Source organism: Haliotis rufescens, unplaced genomic scaffold (genome assembly GCF_023055435.1).
Source record: "Haliotis rufescens isolate VD_foot unplaced genomic scaffold, xgHalRufe1.0.p SCAF_9, whole genome shotgun sequence".
Classification (NCBI taxonomy): Eukaryota; Metazoa; Mollusca; class Gastropoda; order Lepetellida; family Haliotidae; genus Haliotis; species Haliotis rufescens.
This window is the reverse complement of record NW_025964383.1, coordinates 48404130-48428752: the sequence shown is the minus strand read 5'-3', so window position 1 is coordinate 48428752 and position 24623 is coordinate 48404130. Positions and strand designations below refer to the sequence as shown.

The 24623-nt window shown below is 40.5% G+C and overlaps 2 protein-coding genes across 3 annotated transcripts in view; both read left to right on the top strand.

Annotated features, from left to right (window-relative positions):
• LOC124122611 (ankyrin repeat and KH domain-containing protein 1-like) overlaps positions 1-7188 on the top strand; it is a 47229-nt gene extending 40041 nt beyond the window's left edge. For both annotated transcript variants that reach the window (XM_048390315.1, XM_046485692.2), the window contains exon 10: positions 5674-7188. In XM_048390315.1, coding sequence (XP_048246272.1) covers positions 5674-7016 — 1343 coding nt within the window. In that variant the 3' untranslated portion in view covers positions 7017-7188. The remainder of the gene's footprint in view (positions 1-5673) is intronic.
• LOC124122616 (multiple epidermal growth factor-like domains protein 6) overlaps positions 1-24623 on the top strand; it is a 97016-nt gene that overhangs the window by 56813 nt on the left and 15580 nt on the right. The gene's annotated exons all lie outside the window — the stretch shown is intronic.

The following is a 24623-nucleotide window of genomic DNA, read 5'->3' as shown; positions in this document are numbered from 1 at the left end:
ACGATGGCATTGGAAATATGTTGCCACCTGTTGTTGCCTCATTCCCGCTCGGATCATTCCAATGGCTTCATGACGCTGTGCAGCTGTCAATCTTGGCATGATTTGTTTGTGATATGCTTGTGTCTACGCCTGAGAAGTTTTGAATTTTTTGAATGACCACAGATCATGCTTTCCAAAGTGACAACGAATTTTGAGTTGCACATGCTGTGTACAGCTGCACAGGATGCACGTGCAGTAACACATTGCACGTCCATAGGCCCCCATCAATGACGTCATATCGCATGGCACGTGCATGAGCGTTTGAATGTCTCCAATAATTGCTGTGTACAAACCTATATTTCATATATGGACGGTGTGCCCTTATATCTATATTTTCTCCGTGCACAGTTTCTTTTTGTGGCTAGTATATGATCAAGTAAAAAAAGTAAATTCGAAGGCTTCCTGAGGCATTTAGGCAAATATTTATACAATCAAAGAAAAGGGTGATTGGGTTTGCTGGGAGAAAGAGACTTTGTCTAAAAGGTGCTGTTTGTCAAAGGATGGTTGCCAATATTTTGATAAGTTAAAGCAGCTGTTGAAAGATTTCAAGCAGTGTGTGTGTGTGTCTTCTGAGATCAAGACTTAGTTTTGAACAGAAGATAGATCATTTACACCATGCTGTAACTTTGGCAGATGATTACTTGGTTCCTACCCGTAACGATCCGGGGTAGAATAGGTCTTCAACAACCCATGCTTGCCGTAAAAGGCGACTATGCTTTTCATAAGGAACATTGCTGAGTGCGTCGTAAAACAACAAACATAACTCGGTTACTCATATAAAGATAATTTCAGGTAGTAGAATTACTCTCCCAAGAATGATCAGGTTAATTTCAGATCAACGTTATGGGGTTTTGTTTTTTGTGGTTGAGAGTAAAATAAATCTCCTTTGAAGACATATGCAAGCTCAGTGTTATGTCTCAGCATTGGAGGGGATCTGGCAGTTTGGATAAACTTGTTAAACAGAATGCTCAGAGTTGAACTTTGTGCTGCATTGTGTTTTCTTTTTTGCAGATTAAGAAATTGAATTTTTATATTTGTTTTACTTTTTCTATATTGTTATAAAATTGGTGCTTTGTCATGTTTATGTGCATAATGGCTACAAGAAGATTCAAGTTACCTGTCATAAGGTTAGAGGTCATGGTCACTTGATAAAATGTAGTGACTTTTTTCATACATATCATTTCGTCCTGATCAGTGTTGCAGAAAATGGAGATGTATACCTATTAAATGGCTGCCTTTGTTGAATACACAAAGAGGTGAGCTGCAGTCAAGTGGGACTATTTTGTTAATTATTGCCTTAGCATAGTGACAAATGATGACAATACAGAACCCAGTGTATACTCAGTGCAAAATATCAAAACGATAGTTATCATTGTTACTAATTCTGAGAATACTGCCTCTATTACAACATTGCCATAAATCATCCATTTTGGCTGCAAGCACACAATGACTAAATCTTCAGATTTTCAATAGAAGACCTCTTCACTGTCAACTACACACATCTAGTTGTTCAGGCAATAGTACCAGTAGCCTAACAGCTCTTCAATGCGCAAAGGCAGAAAGACCTCGCTTCTTTCCAAAACATCTAACCACTAGGGGAAGATGATTGGGGAGGTGGATGGGAGTAATCCTGATGTAATAGAGGTAGTATGTTTAGAATTATATTATTAACAATGACAACTATTGTTTTGATCATTCTTGCAAATCCTCTACCTCTATTACATCATTGCCAGAATATACCACACTGACAGGTGGGTTCTGCCTCTAGGACACTCCCTGTATAGTTAACAGCAATCCTATAAACCTCATGTGATTTCATTTTATATTACCGTTTCAAACCCTCTTGGAATCACCTCTAGGGGACTTAAAATAGTTGAATGAACCAGTGTTAATTTGAAAACAGATCATTATATTGCTGATGTTCCACAAATGATGACTTCAGTTCTATTCTAGCTCATCATTTGCTCCAATCTCTCTGGTCTATCATATTTCTGGATATGATGTCACTTCCGATCCTCTTTCTCTTCCAATTGTGACGTCAATTCTGATGATCTGTCAGCAACCTCCAACTCTGGATTGATACAGCTATACCTTGGTACTCTTACACTCTGTAGCTATTGTTCTAAGAATAGGGGGCACGGGTGGCCCAGTCGTCTAAGGCGCCGCGATTCACTGTGCAGAGTTGCGTCCCTTGGGCACGCCAGAAACCTATGATTGTGGGTTCGAATCCCGGTTCGCCCCGATTATGTTTATAGGTTTGTCAGCACCATACCCGTTTGTGGGTTTCACCGAAGTGCATCACTTCGGGCTTTCCTCCCACATTAAGCTGACACGCCATGATATAACTGGAATACTGTTAAAAGCGGCGTAAAACCCAACTCACTCACTCACTCACTCTAAGAATAGGTGTACTCACCTCCTGTTACTGCTGATGTCATCATTGGCCCATTTTTTTTTCAATTGAAGGACAAAAAACTAAGATCTAATGATAGAATGGGCTGTGACAACAGGGCCACGGAATATATGCCATGCATATCTTGCTGGATATCCCGCGAGTAAGAACTAGTGAAGGTAGAGTGTGATGCCCTTTGGCATCCAGCTATGACCTGTTCAACAGAAACAGAAGTCCTGGATGCCAGGCTCATCTCCTGCTCTGTTCATAAACCCTATATCGTCCATATGGGCTCCATAGCATGAGTCTGAGGCATCCGTAAAGTGATGGTGGTCGGGAGGTTCGAGAGGAATCCCAAACATTATGCGTCAAGTCCACCAGGACAGATCGTGAAAGAGGTGGAGAGGCATGAGAACAGCGGTTGAAGGATGTTGATCCAGTTCTGCAGAGGGTGAAACTATAACCGGCCCCTTTGAGTCATATCTTACAGAGAGGACAGGGTTCCCAAGAAAGACATCCACCACCTGAATGAGTGAGTTGGTCGATCCAGTACCGTGTGGATCATCATGAGAGTCTGGGTACACTGATCCTCTGGACGATAGAGATATCCTGCATGGAGGAGAAATCTGGCCCCAATGTTATCTGTCCTCGATCAGTAGGTGTTCCGATTGGAACAGATGGATGAGGAAACCAAGATAAGTCAGGAGTTGGGTGAGTAAGATTCCGGAAAACTTCCCGATGGGGCGCTAAAGTGAGTGAGTGAGTATGGTTTTACGCTGCTTTTAGCAATATTCCAGCAATATCATGGCGGGGGACACCAGAAATGGGCTTCACACATTGTACCCATGTCGGGAATCGAACCCGGGTCTTCGGCATGACGAGCGAACGCTTTAACCACTAGGCTACCCGACCGCAAGGGGGCGCTAAAGAGATGTTCAGGTATACACTATTTGAAGATGGGCAAAGCTGATAACGGATGCCGTGATCCGGGTGAAGAGCCAGGGCGCAATCGAAATCCCTAATGGCAAGACCTGGAACTTGTAGTGTCAATCGTTTACTGCAAAACAGAGGCACTTTCATGATGTAAAATGGCCCGTTTGGCAATCAATGTCTTGATGGTTAGATTGACTGCCTCCAATTTGGCTCCCACCATACGGAATCTGTGACATACAGGCCAGGATAGAAGGCGTGGGTGTTTGTTAAAGTGGAACTTGGATCTGTAAAGAATTACGTCTGAAATCCAGCAGTCACACGTAACGTGCGTCCAATTTTTGGTGTATGACAAAAGACGCCGTCCCACTGGACCAAGCAATGGTGTTACATTGAAAAGTGGTAGGCATGTATCAAAGTCTGTAGACAAACCCAGGTCGAACAGATCTGCGACAATGGGGGGAGTGGGATAGAGTCCTTTGTGTTGCCCCATACCTCCGAACTTGAAGCCTCTTCATACGGATCCACGATATTTGGAGTCTGAGGGACGAAAAAAACTCAGAGACTGACTAGGAAACGACTCTTTCCCAGAAGGTATGAATTTCTTCAGAGCCAGTTCACAGAATGTAGAATCCCTGGAAGAATCATGAAACCATTCAGTCGTGTTTTGACAGACCTCCCCAACGATTTTCACAAACTGGTCATTGAAAATCTTCTGAGCCATAATGTGCTGACTGTAAATAAGTCAGACCTGATCAGTGTGTTTGGGCGTCAGTATGTCCCCCGGGACATCGTTGTAGGAGAGTGACAAAGTAAGCATAGCATGGCGAATCCCAACAAACCAGTTGAGATATGTGCCCACATCCATGGAGTACCTGTTAACCATTGATAAATCCTTGAGATAGCTGGCATGGATGGTGAGTTTCATATTTGGATTCTTGACTAATTTGATAAACTTGTGATTAACCAGTTACAAATCCGGGAATGGTGAAATATGGGTTTGATACAGGAGGCAGTTGAAGTCAGAATGGCCATAATCGTCACCAAAGTCTGATTCTGAATCCGTGGGAAGGATGATGATGAGGTACATCCATAACATTCAATGAATCTGTGTCACCCCCATGTAAATCCTCATCCAGCAGAGTCCATGATTCCAGGTTGATGTGTTGTCAGAGGTAATTGCATGGATCTGGACAGCCTGAATGATGATGCTGTGCGGTATAATCAAAATCTGCATGCGACACTGTGAGAGTCTGTGCGTAACTGCATGGCTTTCCAGACAATCCCGGGGAACACTTGTGAGAACCGTGCTGTAGTCGTTTAGACCCCGTTACGGTGAAGACTGGTAGTCTGTGTGGTCGACCTAGTCTGTGCGGGAGCCATATGGGACCTCAATTGAACCCATGCCCTCAGGCTGAACCTCAGTTCTCTTGGTCATGTGGACCGTGTGGGTTGTGGGCCGGTGGCTGTCAATGAGGGGTAAGGCATGGTCACCACTACACAGCTGGTCATCTGGAGGTGCTGCCAAATGAAGATGATCGGGGTTCAAATGGAAACATTCCGCCATTTGGCTTCTTGTCTGGGGGATTCTTCTGAGCCTTTTTACAAGGTTGACCTCCGACAATAAGGCTGATGGACAGGAGTAAAGGAAGACCTCCATAAATGCTGCCTTGCAAGAAGTTTCTCCAATGTGCTGATTAGAAAACCAGAAGGTGGGTCTGGCTGAGGAGTTGTCAAGGTGGACACTGTGGTCTTGGCCTCCTTATGCTTGCCTTTAGTTGTCTGTTTGTTGTTTAACGTTGCACTCAGCAATATTCCAGCTATGTGACTGTGGTCTGTAAATAATCAAGTCTGGACCAGACAATCCAGTGATTGACATCACGAGCATCGATCCACGCAATTGGAATACGATGACATGCATCAACCATGTCAGCGAGTCTGACCACCCAATGCCGTTAGTCGCCTCTTATGACAAGCATAGTCCCCTTTTATGGCAAGCATGGGTTGCTGAAGACCTGTTTTACCCCGGATCTTCACAGGTCACAAAGTTTCAGATGTTCGTTCCAGCAGTAATGTGATTATATGTGACATCGTCACTTCTTGTCATGTGGTCTTCTGCAGCCTGGACCTCTCACAGCTCCATCTTTCTAGTAAAAAAACAGCAGTAATAGCATTGAGGTAGTAATGCAAGATAAGTATCCAAATGTAAAAAATATTTCGATTTTACTAATTGATGGCAATGATGTAATAGAGGTAGAGGATTAACAAGAATTATGTCATTCATGTTTTTTTAAAATTTTATATAATTACAGTAATACCAACATTAAGAAGTGCAGAAGAGACCTGGATTACACGATTTGTTCGTGATGGTCGGGTGGACATCATGAGAAGAGACTGGCCAGACAGGCCTCCAGAGATAATGTTAGTATGGATAAAACAATTCGAACAAGATGATGATGTGACACTAACTGAGAGTTTCAGAAAACTGCTGAATCACATCGTCGAGGCTGTCCTCAATGTTGGAGATATCATTACAGTGAAGGCAGTGCTTTTAAATGACAGTGTTGACATTAATATTAGACTAAAGAGGGGAAGAACTCCACTGATGGTGGTAGCAAGGCATGGACACAAAAAAGTGTTTGACTTACTTGTGAGTAAACGAGTAGATGTGTCACTGGTCGATGATGATGGCAACAACATTCTTCATCTGGCATGTCAGGGAGGGCATGTTGATATTGTGAAGAGTATCCTTTCAAAGGACATGCAGAACATCAACAGTAAAGGACAGTATGGGAGGAGTGCAGTGATGGAGGCAGCATGGCGTGGAGATAAAGACTTGTTTGACGTTCTTGTCAGGGGAGGAGCTGACTTATCTCTTGTGGATGATTTAGGTAACACCATCCTCCATCTTGCTTGCATTGGGAAAAATGAGGAAATTGTACAGGATATCATCTCAAGGAATATTGTGGACATCAACACTAGAGGGCAACATGGCAGGACATCGGTGATGGAAGCAACATACTGGGGCATGCGAAACATTGACTTCCTTGTGAGTAACGGTGCTGATTTATCAATAGTGGATAATAGTGGTAACACTATCCTTCATGTGGCCTGTAGTGGAGGACTTTTGGACATGGTAAAGTATGTCCTTTCAAAGAAAATTGAGTTCATCAACGAAATATCAGATGGTGGGAAGACACCAGTGATTGAGGCAGCTTTTAGGGGAAATTTGGAAATGTTCAGACATCTTGTGGAAAGTGGAGGTAATCCCCGAGTAACTGATGCTGACGGTAACACTGGACTTCATGTGGCCTCCAAGAGAGGACATTTGGACATAGTGAAGTATAACCTATCAGAACAGTTTGTAAACATTGATGATGGAGGATGTGGCAAGAGGACCCCTATAATGATGGCAGCAGAGAAGGGACATACAGAAGTTTTGAAACATCTTGTCAGTGAAAAGGCTGATTTAGGTCTTCAGGATGAGGGTGGTAACAACATCCTTCACATTGCTTGTATGTGGGGCCATCTGGAGATAGTGAAGTATGTTCTCTCTCTAAATGTGATCGATATCCATGTTTTGAACAAAAGAGATCAAACAGCAAAAGAGGCAGCAAAACGTTGGGGACGTAGCTCAGTCTATGACCTTTTTTAGAGCTGGTGTGTCAAACACCTTGGAACAATGTTATTGTGTTGATATGACTATAATGCAAATGGCTTCAGATGGAAAGGTCAATTGAAATTAGGATTGACTGACCACTGATCATGTCCACTCGTCCTATCGGCAATGTCCTTTTGGGGGAAATTGGATGAACATCCTCACTATGTCACTGACGCACATTCCTAACTGTGATAAAGTTTGACAGACGGAATCTGTAACAAAGTATCAGCCCTTCAACCTTTTTAGCTCACTTCAACTGAAAAGCATCACAGAGTGAACCATTTCTTATTTCAGGATGTGTTCAAAACAGTATCACATTGCTTATGATGACTGTGTGCATGACATCCCCAAAAAGATTCAATGATTCATGTTATGTCAGCATTAAATTGGCACAGTCATTCCTTATCCTGTATTGCACATTGCCCTCAGAGATATTAATGGTGGTTGGGTAGTCTAGTGGTTAAAGTGTTTGCTTACCACGTTGAAGGTCCTGATCTGATTTCTCAGATGGCTACAATGTGTCAAAAAATATAAGTAACAAAACTCCTTCCATATTCTTAAGAAATCTGCTAAATGGCGAGTGAACAGAAAAAACTGATTGTGATTTTGTTGCAAATATCAGTAAAATTCATAATAGTCAAAAAATGTGCTGAAATGACATGCTCCGTAATTGACTTCCGAAACAAAACTATTTGGTGGTGGCCTAAAGCTACCGGCAGAGCTCTGAAAACTGTTCTCATTGGCTGATACATTTGTCATGTTTATCTATCTTGTGATTCTTAGCCGTTACATGTGTACAGTTTCTGCTATTTCTGTTAATCCTTCAAAAGTAACAACATTGCATACATTTATGAATGTGTGAAACAACCACAATATAACATAACAATTAACAATCAGTACCTAATTATGCGCCAGTTAGACATAACATCCTGAATCTCAAGGAGTGTTAGAGGGCTTTCATCAGACTCTTAAGAATATGACAAGGACTTACTGTTTTTAGACTGAGAAGGATTGGGATGAAGGCATTCATTTGTTGTTTGGTTTTGGGAGTCAGTTCAGGAGTCCCTGGGTTTAAGTGCTTTTGACCTTGTCTTTGGCCACACTGTTTGTGGACCTTAATAGCACTTGAAGGGACATTGGCTTAATGATAGGTCTGACATGGGTTTGTTGGAGTATGTCTCATAATTTCAGTCTAGACTTTCAAATACTTGTGAAGTCACTTTGGATAACTTGAAGAGACCCAAGGACAAAATTAAAGTGAATTATGACAAACATCCTCAAGAGAGAAATTTCTGGCCTTGCAATAAAGCCTTAGTGTTTTTGCCAATCGCTGGTCAATCATTACTTGCTAGGTACCAAGGTCCGTAGGTTATTGACAGAAAAATCAATGAAACTGACTATGTTTACAAACACCAGACCGTCGTAATAAGACACAGCCTTGCCATGTCAGTATGACTAGAAAGTACAGTAAACTATATTTATATAACAAACCTATTTTGTAGTCCCGGCCATTTGTTGTATATATGCTGTATACATATGCTTTTAACAAACTACGGTTATTACAAACTACAATTAGTGGTCCCTTTGAGTTCGTTATAACCGTAGTTTACTGTATCATGAAAGAAATGACAAAGTACTTAGTCAGTGTTTTGCCACTGTTTCTCCTGTGGATATTGTATCATGGAACTGTTCTGGGTGAACAATACCTTCCAAATGACGTGCTGGTTTTCTTGGGGAATTAGTCAGCAAAGAGCCAGAGTCACAGGAGACTAATCACAATTTTATTTACAAGAACAATTAACAATTTACAATATACTTAGATAATAACTGAGGGTGCCACAGAGAGTCGGTACACACTCTGGGCTGTGGGAGAGAGGTCTGCTTGGTAAGAGAGTCAAACCCCTTCTCTGCTTAAAACCTGCCTACAGTATGTATTTAACAAAAATTTAAACAATAAAATGGAATGTGATTGGATGATACACGATTGGTTGTGTCCTAAGCTAAATGGATGGCTAAACAGAGGGGAATACTAAATCCTGTTTATCCTGTTGGACTGGCACTAATCTTGTTGACATATTTACTGGATGCTTTGAAAGAGATTAGGGTGTCACTATAGATGAGCTTGTGTGGGGGCTAATCCTTAATGCCCTATAGATGAGCTGGTATGGGGGCTAATCCTTAATGCACTATAGACGAGTTTGTATGGGGGCTAATCCTTAATGAGTCTTAATTGAAGTAATGTTATTCTAATATACCCCGGTAGGTGATGACAGATATACTTAAATAAATATCCTTTGTCTGGGAGATAGGATCTTGATACCTTAGGCTAGCATTTATCTAAAAGCTTCAAATCAATTAAACTATGTAGACGTAACTCTTGTCTTATTGAATAGTATGTCTAGAAGACGCGCTCCAATTACCTTAGGCTAGCAACCATCTAAAAAGCTTTAACTGAAACTACTGATATTTTATATATGCATTTTACCTAATGATAATTATTACTTGCTAAATCTACAATTATATGAAATGATGTATAAATATTACATCATGATAACTCATAAAAGCACTTGATGTAGATCTAATTATTATAATAACTTAGTATAAATGTTATCCCATGATAACTTCCCCTCCGTCTGAAAAAGTTTGGACCCCAAACGTGTAAAAATAAAAATAATTAAGGCTTAGATGGACAATGTATAAAGTTTAAACTGGTAGTAGTGAATAATAATTATTATAGAGTCTCTTTGACATAAGGAAACATAATATAAAAATGCTGTCATCAAGGGTTCTGGATGTGGAGCTGGCTTGTCTTGGCACTCTGTACTGGTGGCTTTATGGGTGATGTAGGAGGCCTTGAGTTCCACATCCTGGATTGGGGTTGTAAGGTAGTAGGCTGTGTCCATGGAGGTGTTACATGGAAACAAAGAAAAGAGAGTTAGCATGTTCAAATAATATGTCATATATAAATACTTCCTTAGTTTGTCTGTAATAACTAGAAAATAAAACAAATATGATAATTATGATGTAAAAGATCAGTACATAATTATTACTAAACGGTGTCATGACCAGGAAGAATGTATTGGCGGCAAATTACAAAAGTTTATCATGAAAAAAATAGTAATATCCTTCTACTTTTGGATACAATCATTAGACGCATTATATATACATATATGTGCATGTGCATATAACAAGTTCATTGATTTGTTACATTAATACGGTATACAAAAGGTGTATATCATTGTTAGTTTTCGTAACTATTTGGTTTGCCTTTTCTTTGTTTCGGTTGTTAAGTTTGCTTTATTTGAATTTGGTTTGTTTCGCTTTGATTGTCCTTCGGTTCAATGCGATAGGGTTTGGTTTATTTTGCTTCGGTACGTTTTTGGGTTCAATTCCCAGTATGGTTTGGTTCGCTTCGGTACGGTTTGGTTCGCTTCGGTACGGTTTGGGTTTGCTTCGGTACGGTTTGGGTTCGATTCCCAGTATGGTTCGGTTCGCTTCGGTACGGGTTGGGTTCGATTCCCAGTATGGTTTGGTTCGCTTCAGTACGGTTTGGATTTGCTTCGGTACATTTTGGGTTCGATCCCCAGTATGGTTCGGTACGCTTCGGTACGGGTTGGGTTTGCTTCGGTACATTTAGGGTTCGTTTCCCAGTATGGTTCGGTTCGCTTCGGTACGGGTTGGTTTCGCTTCGGTGGGGTTTGGGTTTGCTTCGGTACGTTTTGGGTTCGGTTCGCTTCGGTACGGGTTCGGGTTCGCTTCGGTGGGGTTTGGGTTTGCATCGGTACGTTTTGGGTTCGGTTCGCTTCGGTACGGGTTGGGTTTGTGTCATTTCACTTCGCTTTTGAGATTGGTTGATCAGGTCAATGCTCAAAATTTGTTGTGATACAAATAACTCAGATGATCAGGCTGATGCCATTTGTTCTCAACTGGCGACCCATAGTGAAAAGACTGGACACAAGAAAACATAACAAGATACAGCTAATAGCTGTTTCGTGATTTGCACCGTTTATTCAGGAGATTTTGTATTTTTATCAAGAATATGTGCAATTGGCATTGTTCGGTATGTATGGTGCGTTGATCCTGGTATGGATGAATACTGTCTGTGAGTGAAATACGGTAGGAAAAGGTGTTGATGTTTTCATGGTCTATATCTTGAAAAATAACCCTCTTGGATTTATAAATTGGTGGTTCCTCTGGATCATATCGAGGATTATCTTCTAGACCCAGCCACTCATGGAGATCGTTCCAGCTATCATCAAGGTAGCGCTGTATGAGGTGGGGAGGAACACTTTCGAAATAGCATGTGAATTGACCAGGATATTCTTTATATGAGACCTTGACATAGCAGTCTCCTTGAATAATTTCAATGCCCATAACTCTTTCCATTTTATGATCTACTTTTCGTAGGTGTTTTGGAAAAAACGGATATGGTTTGACATCTAATTCTATGCATGGTTTGGTGTTGTCTTGCTTGACATTTCCGGACATTGTATTCCCTGACAGAACATTGATTGATTTATTGTCTTGTGCTGATTCCTTTTGGTCGAAAAACTTATGATTCTTCAGTGGACGTTTTCGTCGTTTTCCTGACATACTTCTTTTGAGGTGAAATTCTCTCCGAATGGAGTCTGGAATGCTGCTGCCATACTCCCATGTGTTTCCTCTTTCTGGGTCCTTCCATTTTACTCTGTAGTAGATTTTGCCATTTGCTCTCTTGGAACTAACAATTGAGTGGATGCCCTCTGGATTGAAGACCTGAGGGATATCCTTGGTTTGATTACCTGATGTTGGACTTGGAGGTTGTACCTGGCTGTCGTCAGGTTGTTTTCTGGATTTGGGCTGGTGATGCTTACTATTCACTCCTCTTTCCCCTTTGTTTACCTTTTCATTTACCTTGGTTGGAGCACTAGGACCTGGTGTGGCATGATTTTCCTTCATTGTTGCCGTGGGACTGGTAGGTTTTTCTGTTGTACTTGAAGCAGGGATTTTCTTCTTTGTTGGGGTCTTTTGCTTTGGACTCTTGTTGCTGGAAGTACCTGCCTTTGTTTTGGAATTGACCTTCTTACCTTTCTGTTGTGGAGGTGATTGATCAGTAGCCTGGTAAGTTGAACTTGTTGGTGGGGAATTGTTGCTGTCAAGATGAGTATCATTGACTGGTTCCTCGTTGTCATCCATGACTCCTGAATCTATGTCACTGGGGTTATTGAGGTATGGTTCTGGAGGATACTGTGGACGATCAGCAGGATCAAAATATGGCTTCAGACGGTTGGCATGGACCAGTGGTTTGTGTATTTTGTCGTCAGAACATCGGCGCAGTTTGTAGGTATAATTTGGACCTGTATGGATGATATAATAGCTACCATACCACTTTTTGGTTAATTTGTTGGAAAGGCCTTTTTCAACTTTTTGACAGTAAAGCCAAACTCTTTGACCTGGGGCGAATTCTGGTTCTTTAGCCTTTCTATTATATTGTTCTGAATACACCTCCTTAGCCCGAGCAGTGTTTTCAGCTGCGATTGTTCTAGTGATTTCAAGCTCCTCAAGCAAATTGGAAAGATAACTTTTGTTATTGTGGCCTAAATTTTCTTTTGGAATTAATGCTACATCTTGTGGAGCTCTCATTTCGCGGCCGAAAGCATAACATATGGGGATTTTTGAGTTGATGAATTTGGAGCCATCCGATAGGCCATCATGATGCCAGGAATAAAACGGGGCCAATCATTTTGAGACTTGTTACAATAGGCTCTTAGTGATTGATTGATGTAAGAGTTGAGCCTTTCTACACAGCTGTTTGTTTGAGGATGGTATGGGCTGGTATGGGTAAATTTAATTGCCAAAAGTTCACAAATTGCTTTGATAAGTTTGGACATGAAATTCTGACCTCTGTCTGAAATTAAGGTCCTTGGAGCGCCATACCGACAAAATATTTCTCTGACGAAAACATCTGCTACTTCTTTGGCTTCTTGGGTCCGAAGTGGAAAGGCTTCACACCATCTAGATGAAGCATCTGTGATCACCAAAATGTACTTGTACTTATCTGGTGTTGTTGGCAGGGGACCGAGAATGTCAATGTGCCATCGGGTGAAGACCTCTTCTACAGGTAGTGGACGAAGTGGTGCCTTCTTGCCATGGTAGTGCCTCTTGGTCTGTTGACATACCTCACATGTCTGGACATAAGTAGCAATATCGCTGTACATTTTGGGCCAGTAGTACTTAGGTCTCATGGTGTTGTGCATCCTTTCTTTCCCATGGTGGCAACCGCCAAACTCTGAGTCATGATAGGATTGCAGGACTTGATTTCTGAGGGTTCTTGGGACTGCCAGCTGTTTAATGAACTTGTCTGCGTGGCCTTTCTGTCTTTGTGGAACGAATCAGTATAGGATGCCTTCATCAATTTCAAAAGTATTGGCTTCAATAAGAATCTTTTGACGATCCTTTTCATTTTGTGGAAGGACTTCATCCTCTTTGTAGTCAAAGATTTGGATGAAATCTGGACAAATCCTTTGTAGGTGACGTAAATTTGGATGTTCTTTTATACTTACTTCAACCAATGTGTCTTGGGTAACATCAGCATTTGTAGCATGTAATGCTGCGACAACATTAACTGGTACTGACTGATAATCCTCTTCATATTCAAAGGTGACTGACCAATGTGTTGTCTGTGTGTCTGATTCTAAGTGATTGACAATAGGTGTGCAAATATCCTCAGTCTGAGTTGTCTGTGTGACTTGTGTGGATGAATGGGTGTTTGGCAAGATTGTGGGACTGCTAGTTGATTTGCTTTGCTGAGTTGAAGTTACTGAGAAGACTGTTTTCTCAGCATCTGCTTCTGTCTGATCATTACAGTTAATATTTTCCTCATATTCCCTACGTGAGAGAGCATCGGCATTCCCATTGGCTTTGCCGCTGCGGTGAACAATGTCAAAAGTGTAGGTAGAAAGTTCCAAAGACCATCGTCCTAACCTACCTGTGGCATCCTTGATGGATTTCAGCCACTTCAATGCTATATGATCAGTGTAGACTGTGAATTTGGAATTTGCAAGGTATGGACGAAAGGATCTAATTGCTTCAACTAGGGCTAAGCCTTCCTTTTCTGTAATGCTCCAGTTCTTTTCGCTGCCATGAAGAGCTCTACCACCAAAAGCTATTGGATGTTCATTATTTTTCTCATCTTTTTGACTCAAAACAAAACCTATGCTCATATCACTGGCATCAGTTGCGAGAAGAAATTCTTTGTCAAAATTTGGATAAACCAGAACAGGTGTATTACTCATAGCATGTTTGAGTGTGTTGAATGCCTGATCACACTCAAGTGACCATTGGAACTTTGGTTTCTTTCCTACTTCTGCCTCTGAATGCTTCTTTAGCAAGGCATTCAGTGGAAGCGCTATGTGAGCGTAATTTTTCACATACTTCCTGTAGAAGTTTGTGAGACCTAAGAAGGAGCGAATCTGCTTTTGTGACTTGGGCACTGGAAAGGTTCTAATTGCTTCAATCTTTTTGTCATCAACTTGAACACCTCCACATGATAAAACATGACCCAGAAAAGATACTTTGTCCGTTGCAAAATTGCATTTGGATGGCTTTAGTGTTAATTTTGCCTGTTTCAGGTAGTAAAATACTTGCTCCAAATGTTGGAGATGCTCTTCAAAGTTTTTGCTGTAGATTATCAAATCATCAATGTAGATCAGCGCAACCTTAAAAAGCAATTTTCGTAGCACTTTGCTCATGAGCTGTTGAAAACAAAGTGGGGAATTTGTCAAACCTTGGGGCAATCGTTTGAATTGATAAAGGCCTTGATGGGTGACGAAAGCAGTTTTATGCTTTGAATCTTCATGTAATGGCACTTGGAAGAAGCCATTAGCAAGGTCTAAAGTTGAGAAGATCTTAGCATGTGCATTGGCGATGTTATCAACAACATCATCAAAAACAGGAAGAGGCCAAGACATTGGTAAAGTGACAGAATTCAACTTTCTGTAGTCACAAACAAATCTATATGAGCCATCGCGTTTCTTGACTAGGATAATTGGAGCTGAATACATAGAAGTAGATTCCTCGATCAAATCATACTTCAGAAAATCATCTATAAGTTCTTCAGTGACTTTTTGGAGATGAGGAGATTGACGATATGGTCTACTCTTAACGGGTTGGTGGTTGCCAGTGTCAATGATATGTTGGTGCATGTCAGTCTTACCTAAATCTGCAAGACTCGTTGAAAACATGTTTCTATTTTGTCCCAAAAATCTAAGTAGTCTGTGTCGTTGGTCTGGAGTCAGTTGTGTATTGGTCAAATCAAATCCTAACTCCTGTGCAATTTTGACATAATCCCTGGTGTTATTGTCTCTCTTCTCATTGTCAGTGTTAACGGTACTGATGAATGGTTGGTCAGAGCCGATTTCAAAAACAGAGTCTTTGTCAATGTAACTAAATTTGCCTACAACTGTACCCTTGTCAAGAACCTTTTCTTCTTGGGAGGGATTCATAAGCCTAAATGTAGCAGTTTTGCTTTTCACTTTGGAAAGAGTTCTACCACCTGCTACTTCAGAATGAGCAGTGAGGGAAGCAATGGGTTCAATGAGGATGAGGGAGTCCTCTTTGGTCTCTGATAGTCTAACCTTGAAATGAATTTCACTCTGAGGGGGGATGTAAATCTGATCTATTGTTTTTGCTAATCCACTAATCTCTTGTACTGAATTGGCTATGAAATTGATATATTGCCTGTCTGAGGTGCTGTTGTTAAGTATCAAGGAATGACAGCTATAATCTAAGACTGCATCATTGTCATCAAGGAAGTTTTCACCTAGTATCACTGCCTCTGGAAGTGTAGGCAGAATGTGGAATCTTTGAGAAAATTCCTGATCCTCAATGACAAAATCTAACACAACTGAACCTAACACTTTATGCAATTCGCCGCCAACACCTTTAACCTGTGGAAAGGGTGAGTTTCCAAGAGTAAGGTTTTCAAAAGCTGTGCTAAGAAAAGCAGACGAAATACAAGAAATGGATGCCCCTGTATCTACTAAATAATTTGTTGTTTTTGTGCCAAATTTTGCCTGAATTACACTGTTGGCAAGGGGCGTAACTAAAGACACTGTTGGAATTTCACTTTCAAAGTTACTTTCCATTCCAGACTCCATATTTGCCATGACACCTATTAGTATGTACCGTACTAAATTAAAGGATGACAAGTATTCAACAATGTATTACTTACAATATTTGAAGACTTTTTCTTCCTTTGTTGGTGTCTTTGGAGGAGTTGGTTGTCTTTAATCCAGTGTTGAGGTCAGAGGTAGATGCAGCTTGCTTGTTATTCCATCAGATGATCACGGTTGGGCATGTCCTCCAATGGGTTTCTTGTAGCTGGTCGTAGTTAGTTCCTGGACTCTGTGGTTCCGAAAACGATGATTCTCCGCCAAATTATCATGGAACTGTTCTGGGTGAACAATACCTTCCAAATGACGTGCTGGTTTTCTTGGGGAATTAGTCAGCAAAGAGCCAGAGTCACAGGAGACTAATCACAATTTTATTTACAAGAACAATTAACAATTTACAATATACTTAGATAATAACTGAGGGTGCCACAGAGAGTCGGTACACACTCTGGGCTGTGGGAGAGAGGTCTGCTTGGTAAGAGAGTCAAACCCCTTCTCTGCTTAAAACCTGCCTACAGTATGTATTTAACAAAAATTTAAACAATAAAATGGAATGTGATTGGATGATACACGATTGGTTGTGTCCTAAGCTAAATGGATGGCTAAACAGAGGGGAATACTAAATCCTGTTTATCCTGTTGGACTGGCACTAATCTTGTTGACATATTTACTGGATGCTTTGAAAGAGATTAGGGTGTCACTATAGATGAGCTTGTGTGGGGGCTAATCCTTAATGCCCTATAGATGAGCTGGTATGGGGGCTAATCCTTAATGCACTATAGACGAGTTTGTATGGGGGCTAATCCTTAATGAGTCTTAATTGAAGTAATGTTATTCTAATATACCCCGGTAGGTGATGACAGATATACTTAAATAAATATCCTTTGTCTGGGAGATAGGATCTTGATACCTTAGGCTAGCATTTATCTAAAAGCTTCAAATCAATTAAACTATGTAGACGTAACTCTTGTCTTATTGAATAGTATGTCTAGAAGACGCGCTCCAATTACCTTAGGCTAGCAACCATCTAAAAAGCTTTAACTGAAACTACTGATATTTTATATATGCATTTTACCTAATGATAATTATTACTTGCTAAATCTACAATTATATGAAATGATGTATAAATATTACATCATGATAACTCATAAAAGCACTTGATGTAGATCTAATTATTATAATAACTTAGTATAAATGTTATCCCATGATAACTGTATCAGATAGTGATAGTGATGAGAAATGAGACTTTGTTAAGTTTGATGGCATTGATGAATATGCTATCCTTACGCTAAACAATTCTGAAGTCTTAGCTTGGGTGTTACGAGGGGTGTTCATTAAAGATTTCCCCTAAACCACTTAGGGTTATCATATTTGGTTGAAATTTCACATGTGTAATGATACATGTATCTATGGGTTATGTCTGAATTTGCAGCACCAAACTATTAATCTTACCACTTTTACAGGTGTTATGATCGAGTAGGGTGTGACAATGGAGCCAGTAGAATACCGAGCAGTGATTAGGTTTTTATATTTGAAAGGTCGCACACCAAAAGAAACTTTCGATGAAATGAAAGCAACTTATGGGGAAGATGCCCAATCATATGACGTTGTTAAACACTGGCAACGCCAGTTCAAGTGTGGTCGGACATCTGTGGAAACAGCTGCCATTCCTGGTCAAGATGTCAAGATCAGTGTAGGGTCTGTGGAAAAAATCATCCATGACAATTTGAACATGTATAAGGTGTCTGCACGATGGATTCCCAGGTTGCTCACACCTTTCCAAAAGCAGCAATGAGTCAATTGCTCAAAGGATCTTTTGGACATGTGCCAAAAGAACCAGGCTAACTTTTTTGACAGACTTATCACACAGGATGAAACATGGGTCCATCACTATGATCCTGAAACTAAAGTTCAGTCGATGCAATGGAAGCATGTGGAGTCACCAACCCCCAAAGAAGGCACATGTCCAACCCTCTGCAGGCAAGGTCATGCTCACGGTGTTTTGGGACCAGCACAGAGTAGTGATGATGGATTTCTTGGCAAAGGGTACGACAATTACAGGCGCTTATTTTGCTTCACTGCTGTGGAAATTGGGGGACGCTATCAAGCTTAAGAGGCGTGGCATGCTGACCAAGGGTGTCCGTCTCCTGCAAGACAATGCTCCAGTACACAACTCTCATGTTGCCCAGACAGAAGCGCGGTCCTGTGGCTATGAAATCCTTCCACATCCTCCTTACTCTCCTGACCTTGCACCATCTGACTTCCACCTCTTTCCAACCATGAAGTCATTTTTGAAGGGAAAACGTTTCACAGGTGATGAAACACTGATGTCTGAAGTCAAGTCCTGGTTTGAGACGCAAAATGAGGGCTTTTATAGTCTCCATAGTTGCATAAAACGATGGAAGAAGTGTGTAACTCTTGGTGGTTCCTATGTGGAGAAAGACTAATACCTATGCAAAGTTTCATTCCACTAGGTCCATCGGAAGTGGGTCAGGGGAAATCTTTAATGAACACCCCTCGTATGTTAGGTCATGTCATAGGCCATGGTACAAGCAGAGGTGGAAGCTATTTCAGAATTCCAAGTTCCATAAAACATATCCGCAGCTTTGCCATGTTTTTCTTGAATCTTGTCAATGACTTTAGTATCAAAAGGGAGAGAAAATTTAATGATATAAATGATTTCAGTGGATTCATCAAAAAGGACAAGACCAGGTTTGTTGGCCTGGATAGGCCTGAGGCTGTATAAGGGCAGTCCTATTCCAATAAATTTTGTATTTATGATTTTCACTGCTGTTTCTGAGAAAACTTGTCCACACAGTATGCACTAAGTTGTAAAGCAGGGTGCAAGGGCCATAACTCTGTAAAAAAGGATTTATGACACCAATTTTCAAACTAAGTTAAGATCATGATCAGTAAAATCAGTGTGAAAAAATTTCAATTCTCAAATTTCAATATTTTGTGAGAAATTTTGGCAGGGGATAGAAAAGTTGACTATTGTAAGGTTGATTGTCTTTGCATCAGAGAAAGAAAATAGGAGATTAAATTTACTTACTCTTATAAGTCTTCACGTGCACATTAGTTAATTATTTTACAAAATGTATGGCAGACAATTTCTCTGTTTACATCACTCTGAAACATAATTACTTTTTTAAAGCATTTTGTGTAACAACTGTTTTTTTTATAAAATCCCCGGCCCAAGATTAATGTGTGTGATGTTAGGTAGCATTAGGTAGCATTCGATCTCTGGAGTTCGTAAGAGAGTTATTTAGTGTTAGAATCCTGTAGGGGTGATGTACACAGTTTGAATTAGCATTAGTATTACATATTTTACTTTCTTCATTCAAGTTTATACATTGTTTTGTAACAAAAATAAGAGAATCATATTAGCTCCTTGTAGATCTTCCATAGTTTATTAAAAGGTTTATTTCCTTGTTCATTTTTAAAAGGTAAATCATTCAAATTTAGATTAGTTTTCATTTTATGTTAAACCATGCTCAAAAATATTTAGTTCCACTGCACAACAGTTGAAATATTCTATTGAAAGAAGTGAGTGAGTTGGATTGAACGCTACTTTGAACAGTATTTCAGTTATAGCCTGGCATGTCAACTTGATGTGGAAGAAAAGCCAGAAGTAATCTGACTGGTTTTCAAATGCAATGGATCCCATGAAAATCCGGGTTAGAATAGGTCTCTAGCAACCCATGCTTGCCGTAAAAGGCGACTATGCTTGCCGTAAAAGGCGACTATGCTTGCCGTAAGAGGTGGTGGTTAGGCTCGCTGAATTGGTTGATGCATGTCATTGTATCCTAATTCCGTGGATCGATGCTCATGATTTCAATCACTGGATTGTCTGGTCCACACTCAATTATTTATACAGACCACTGTCATACATATAGCTGGAATATTGCTGAGTGCTGCGTTAAACAACAAACAAACAAACAAACAAGATATCTAATGGATGATATGTAATTCAGTTGGTATCACAATCTCATCAGCATCAGTAAGTTATGTTTCTTTCATTTTAGATTTTAGTTATCAAGGGGCTACTGAGCTGTTTCAGTTGTTTTTTTCTCCGAGACACTTCGTAGCTAAATAGCCTCATATCTATTCTACCTGAAACCACGCAAAGTACAGGATTCATCAATTTTCATTGGTTCATTTATCATATGGTTCAATGAATGACATGCTTGGTCTAGGTATTGTTAGAATGGGGACAGCCCAATTGCATTTAGATTTAGTATTTGTTGGCGAGGTTTGATGAGGTGAAATAGGGTTTAACCTTGCATTACAGATTATTGCACTTATCTAGTGATGTGAGATTTGGTTGGGTAGAAGGATATGCCTGAATTGTTCATGCTAAAGTTGTGTTTTGATTTTAAAGTGACTTTAAATGGATAGACTTTGAAAGAATACAGGACATATGATCAGTGTGAAGAATATGATTGCAACATACAGCAACATTGCACTGAAACCAATTAATTTTGTCACTTTTTTTTATTGTTTTGATATGAAATTGAGTAGACTCACCAAGTGTTTGTTGCACTATGAAATAAAAGAGAAACACTAAGAAAAGAAGACAATTGTTTGAATTTGTTAGTTTGGATGTTATTGTCATATGTTAAGGCTCCATGCCCCATGTTTCAGTAAGTTACTTCAGAGAGTTTCTTTTCTCAATTTGTTTTCCCAAATTATGTTTTTTTGTTTCTTTCTTTATTGTTTAATGCTCCACTCGGCAATATATCAGCCATATGACGGCAGTCTGTAAACAATCAAGTGATTGATATCATGAGCATCGATCCACGCAATTGGTTTACACTGACATTCATCAACTTATCAGCAAGCCTGACCACCTGATCCTGTTTGTCGCCCCTTTTGACAAGCATAGGTGCATGTTACGCAAGCATGGGTTGCTGAAGACCTATTCTAAGCCAGATCTTACCGCTAACGGGTCCCCAAATGATGTCTACAACAAGAATGTTGTCAGACTTGCACTCACTCGAGATGCAGTGGGAAGATGTCCAAAGGTAGTATAACTTAAGGATAATCAGAAGTGACCAAAACCTCCCACCCGAAGATAACAAATCTGTATGACAGCCTATGCAAGAGAATCTGCCACTCTTATGCAAGCCGAAATCAGCGACAAAATCAAACATGCCCCTGAAGCTGCTGATTACTTCTTGTCATTTCCATCAGTTGACTTTGAGGCTGTTGTTACATTTTTATTCTTATGTACGGATTTGGAAATATCAGAAAAGTGCAGTGCAACATTTAATGTAGTTTGAGAAAATTGTTATATGCCTTGAAAAATAAAGCAAACTATCATAAGCAACTGTTGTCAGACTCTGTTCAGGTTAATAGATTTAATTTGAAAGGGATCAGACAATTGATGACACTTGTGATTTTCAGCTGACTATAACTGGTGACACCATTTTTATTTGTCAAAAGGCCTGATTAATTGCTTTGTTTGGCCATTTTTGTCTGTTCACATCATTCCAGACACATAACATTTTATATGAAAATGTATACATGTATATGCTAATGTTTCTTTCCAGAGATGTTACTTATTCCAGATCAGAACACCTTCCAAGAAACGCATATATTTCTCATATATTCCATATCTTTCATATGAACACCAGAAGCATACGGAATGGGCTCAATCAAAACAGTTTAAATGTACAGTGAAATTCATTCGACATACATACAAAAGTAGGGGTGTCATGAGGTAGGTTTCTGATACAGGAGGAGATTAGACTTAGAAAATAATCTCGATCCAACCCTTTAACTTGAAATGACTTCCAAGGATGTAACATATTTATTATGTGTAGCTTATAGACCACTGTTGCATTTTAGGATAGGATTAACCATTCAGTTGAGGTAGTGAACTGCTGATATACATAAGAAAGTTATTATTGCTGGAGACATCAATGAAAACTGCTGTCAATGGTCTCATGTAGAACCGAGGTTCACATAATGTAATCAGTAAGGTGTCGAGAGTCGCAGCCTATTATTGTCAGTCAAGATTGACACAATGGACGCAGACATCACGTTTAACAGAATCGCAATTGTAACGGGTCAACAATGGGTCAGGAATGTGGTACTATTTAACGTAAGTAGTCATCAGGAAGTAACTATATTAAGATGCCAGTGTGGTGTGTAAACATCCGGTATACCATGGAGAGTGATAGTGTGTTATAGAAACATGTGGAATGTTCTAGTGCCTCTAGATTGGTGACGGCACTGTGTAGAAATTTCCAGTTGCCAGTTAGGCTGTTAGGGACAAGAGCTTTTTTATGCATCTCTCACACATTTCATCACATCAAGACCACCTTTCATGTGAGGATCACTCATCACCCTTGATTCTTGAAAGCTAGACCACCGTCCCTGCTGGGTGAATATACTATACTGAACCGCAAAAGAAATGTCACCCCAAGAAACATTGTATGAAAAGTTGTCATTGAAATATCTTGGTAATTTATTTCAAAGTTTCTAAAATTTAACATTACCTTTTCCAGAAAAATGAAATTTGATGATAACAAAAACAAAGCAGATGACAATAAAACCGATCGTCCAAATGCATCATGGCAACAGCCATGGTAACCCGATACACCTGAGTTCCGTGCAAATTGAAATGCACATATCCCCCATTTCTTGCCCTATAAAAATCCACCCAGATCGGATAACATTCATTCGTTTTTGAAATGCTACCACATGCCAAGATTGACAAGAAATCAGCGACACCAACCTGGACGATTGCAAGCTGGACAAACCGCCCGGCAAGTAGCCAATGCATTTCAAGTCCACTTAAGGACCACATACAGGCTTCAGCAACGGTACCAGACAACCAACACTACAGATGACCGACCACGTAGTGAAAGACCAAGGGTCACCTACCGACGTCAGGATCGTCAGGTTGTGCGACAGCATCTTCAAGATCACTTTGTCGCTGCTACGGAAACTGCTCAACAGACCATGGGGACACCCAGCAACACATTAGTGCAGACATCGTGCGTCGATGATTGGCGAGCAGACACTTCCACTGTCACAGGCCATACCGAGGTCCCATTCTGACACCACGTCATCGCCAATATCGGGTTCAGTTGGCAACACAGCAGCAGCATTGGCACCACCAGCAGTGGAGAAGAGTCCTCTTCTCAGACGAGAGCCATTACTGTATCTCAACAGCAGAAGGCAGAGAGAAAGAGAGAGAGTCTGGCGACGCCGTGGGAAACGTTATGCGGATGCTTGTGTGGTTGAGAGAGACTCGTGGGGTGGTCCGAGCATCATGGTGTGGGGTGGAATTGGTCTTGCAAAGAGGGTCGGCTCTGTGGTCTTCCAGAACATCAGGTCCAGGGAGAGGCAATGGTGTCACAGCAGCTCGGTACATTGATCAAGTCTTGAGACCACACGCCATACCTCATTTGGCGCGTCGCCGCAACAACACGTTTCAGCATGATAGCGCCTGTGCCCACACTGTGACAGCAACAAGAGACTTCCTCCAGCAGAATCGCATCAGAGCCTTGAAGTGGCCTGCCCTCAGTCCCGATTTAAATCCAATTGAGATTCAAAGACGGCTGAAAGACGTCCGACCAAGGCCGACAACTGCAGCTGAACTGCGTCAGGCGTTCCTCAGTGTGGGCTCAAGTGCCTATGGCCTTCATCAACCGCCTCATCCATTCCTTGTATCGACGTTGCACGGCAGTCATCAATGCACATGGCGGACACATTGTGATGCCATTTTCTCAGAGAGTAGTGTTGTGTTTCATTTTGAGAACATTTGACACTTTAATTTCAACCTTGATGATTAGTTTTTCCAAGTTTCATCTCTTTAGAATGTTTACTGTGTTTGGACAAATAAGGTTTCTCATATATGTATCCATGGTGACGTTACTTTTGCAGTTCAGTATATTATCACTGACTTTCGCAATCACCACTGTATTTTTGTATTTGATATCATATTATGTATTGCCATTGCATATTGTAGTTGCTGTGCTGTGCTGTAATTTGTATTGATATGACAATGTTGTGAATTTTGTAATTCATTTGTTGATTTTTACCATTTGTTGGTTGTTTGTTGGTTTCACACTAAGTTCTTTTACGAACAGATTTATGGATTAACATATTGTTTCAATTTGGGAATCAAGACCTAACAGTATAACCTCTAATTCTTGTGATTCTTGTGTATTTCAAATTACTGTATTTTAGCTGCAATCACACCATAACTAAATTTTCAGAGTTTCAACAGAAGTCCTCTTCACTGTCAACTACACACAACTAGTTTTTCTCTACAGTAGCTCTTCTGTGTGCCAAGGCGGGAAAACCTCACCTCTGTGTTTGCTAGAGTGAACATCAACTTTCTCACTCTCCTTATTTTCCAGCAATTAGGTTTTGTAGTGTAAGTTCAATTTGCCTGATTAAGAGTCAACTGTAGTAAGTTTGGTGCAATGTCTGT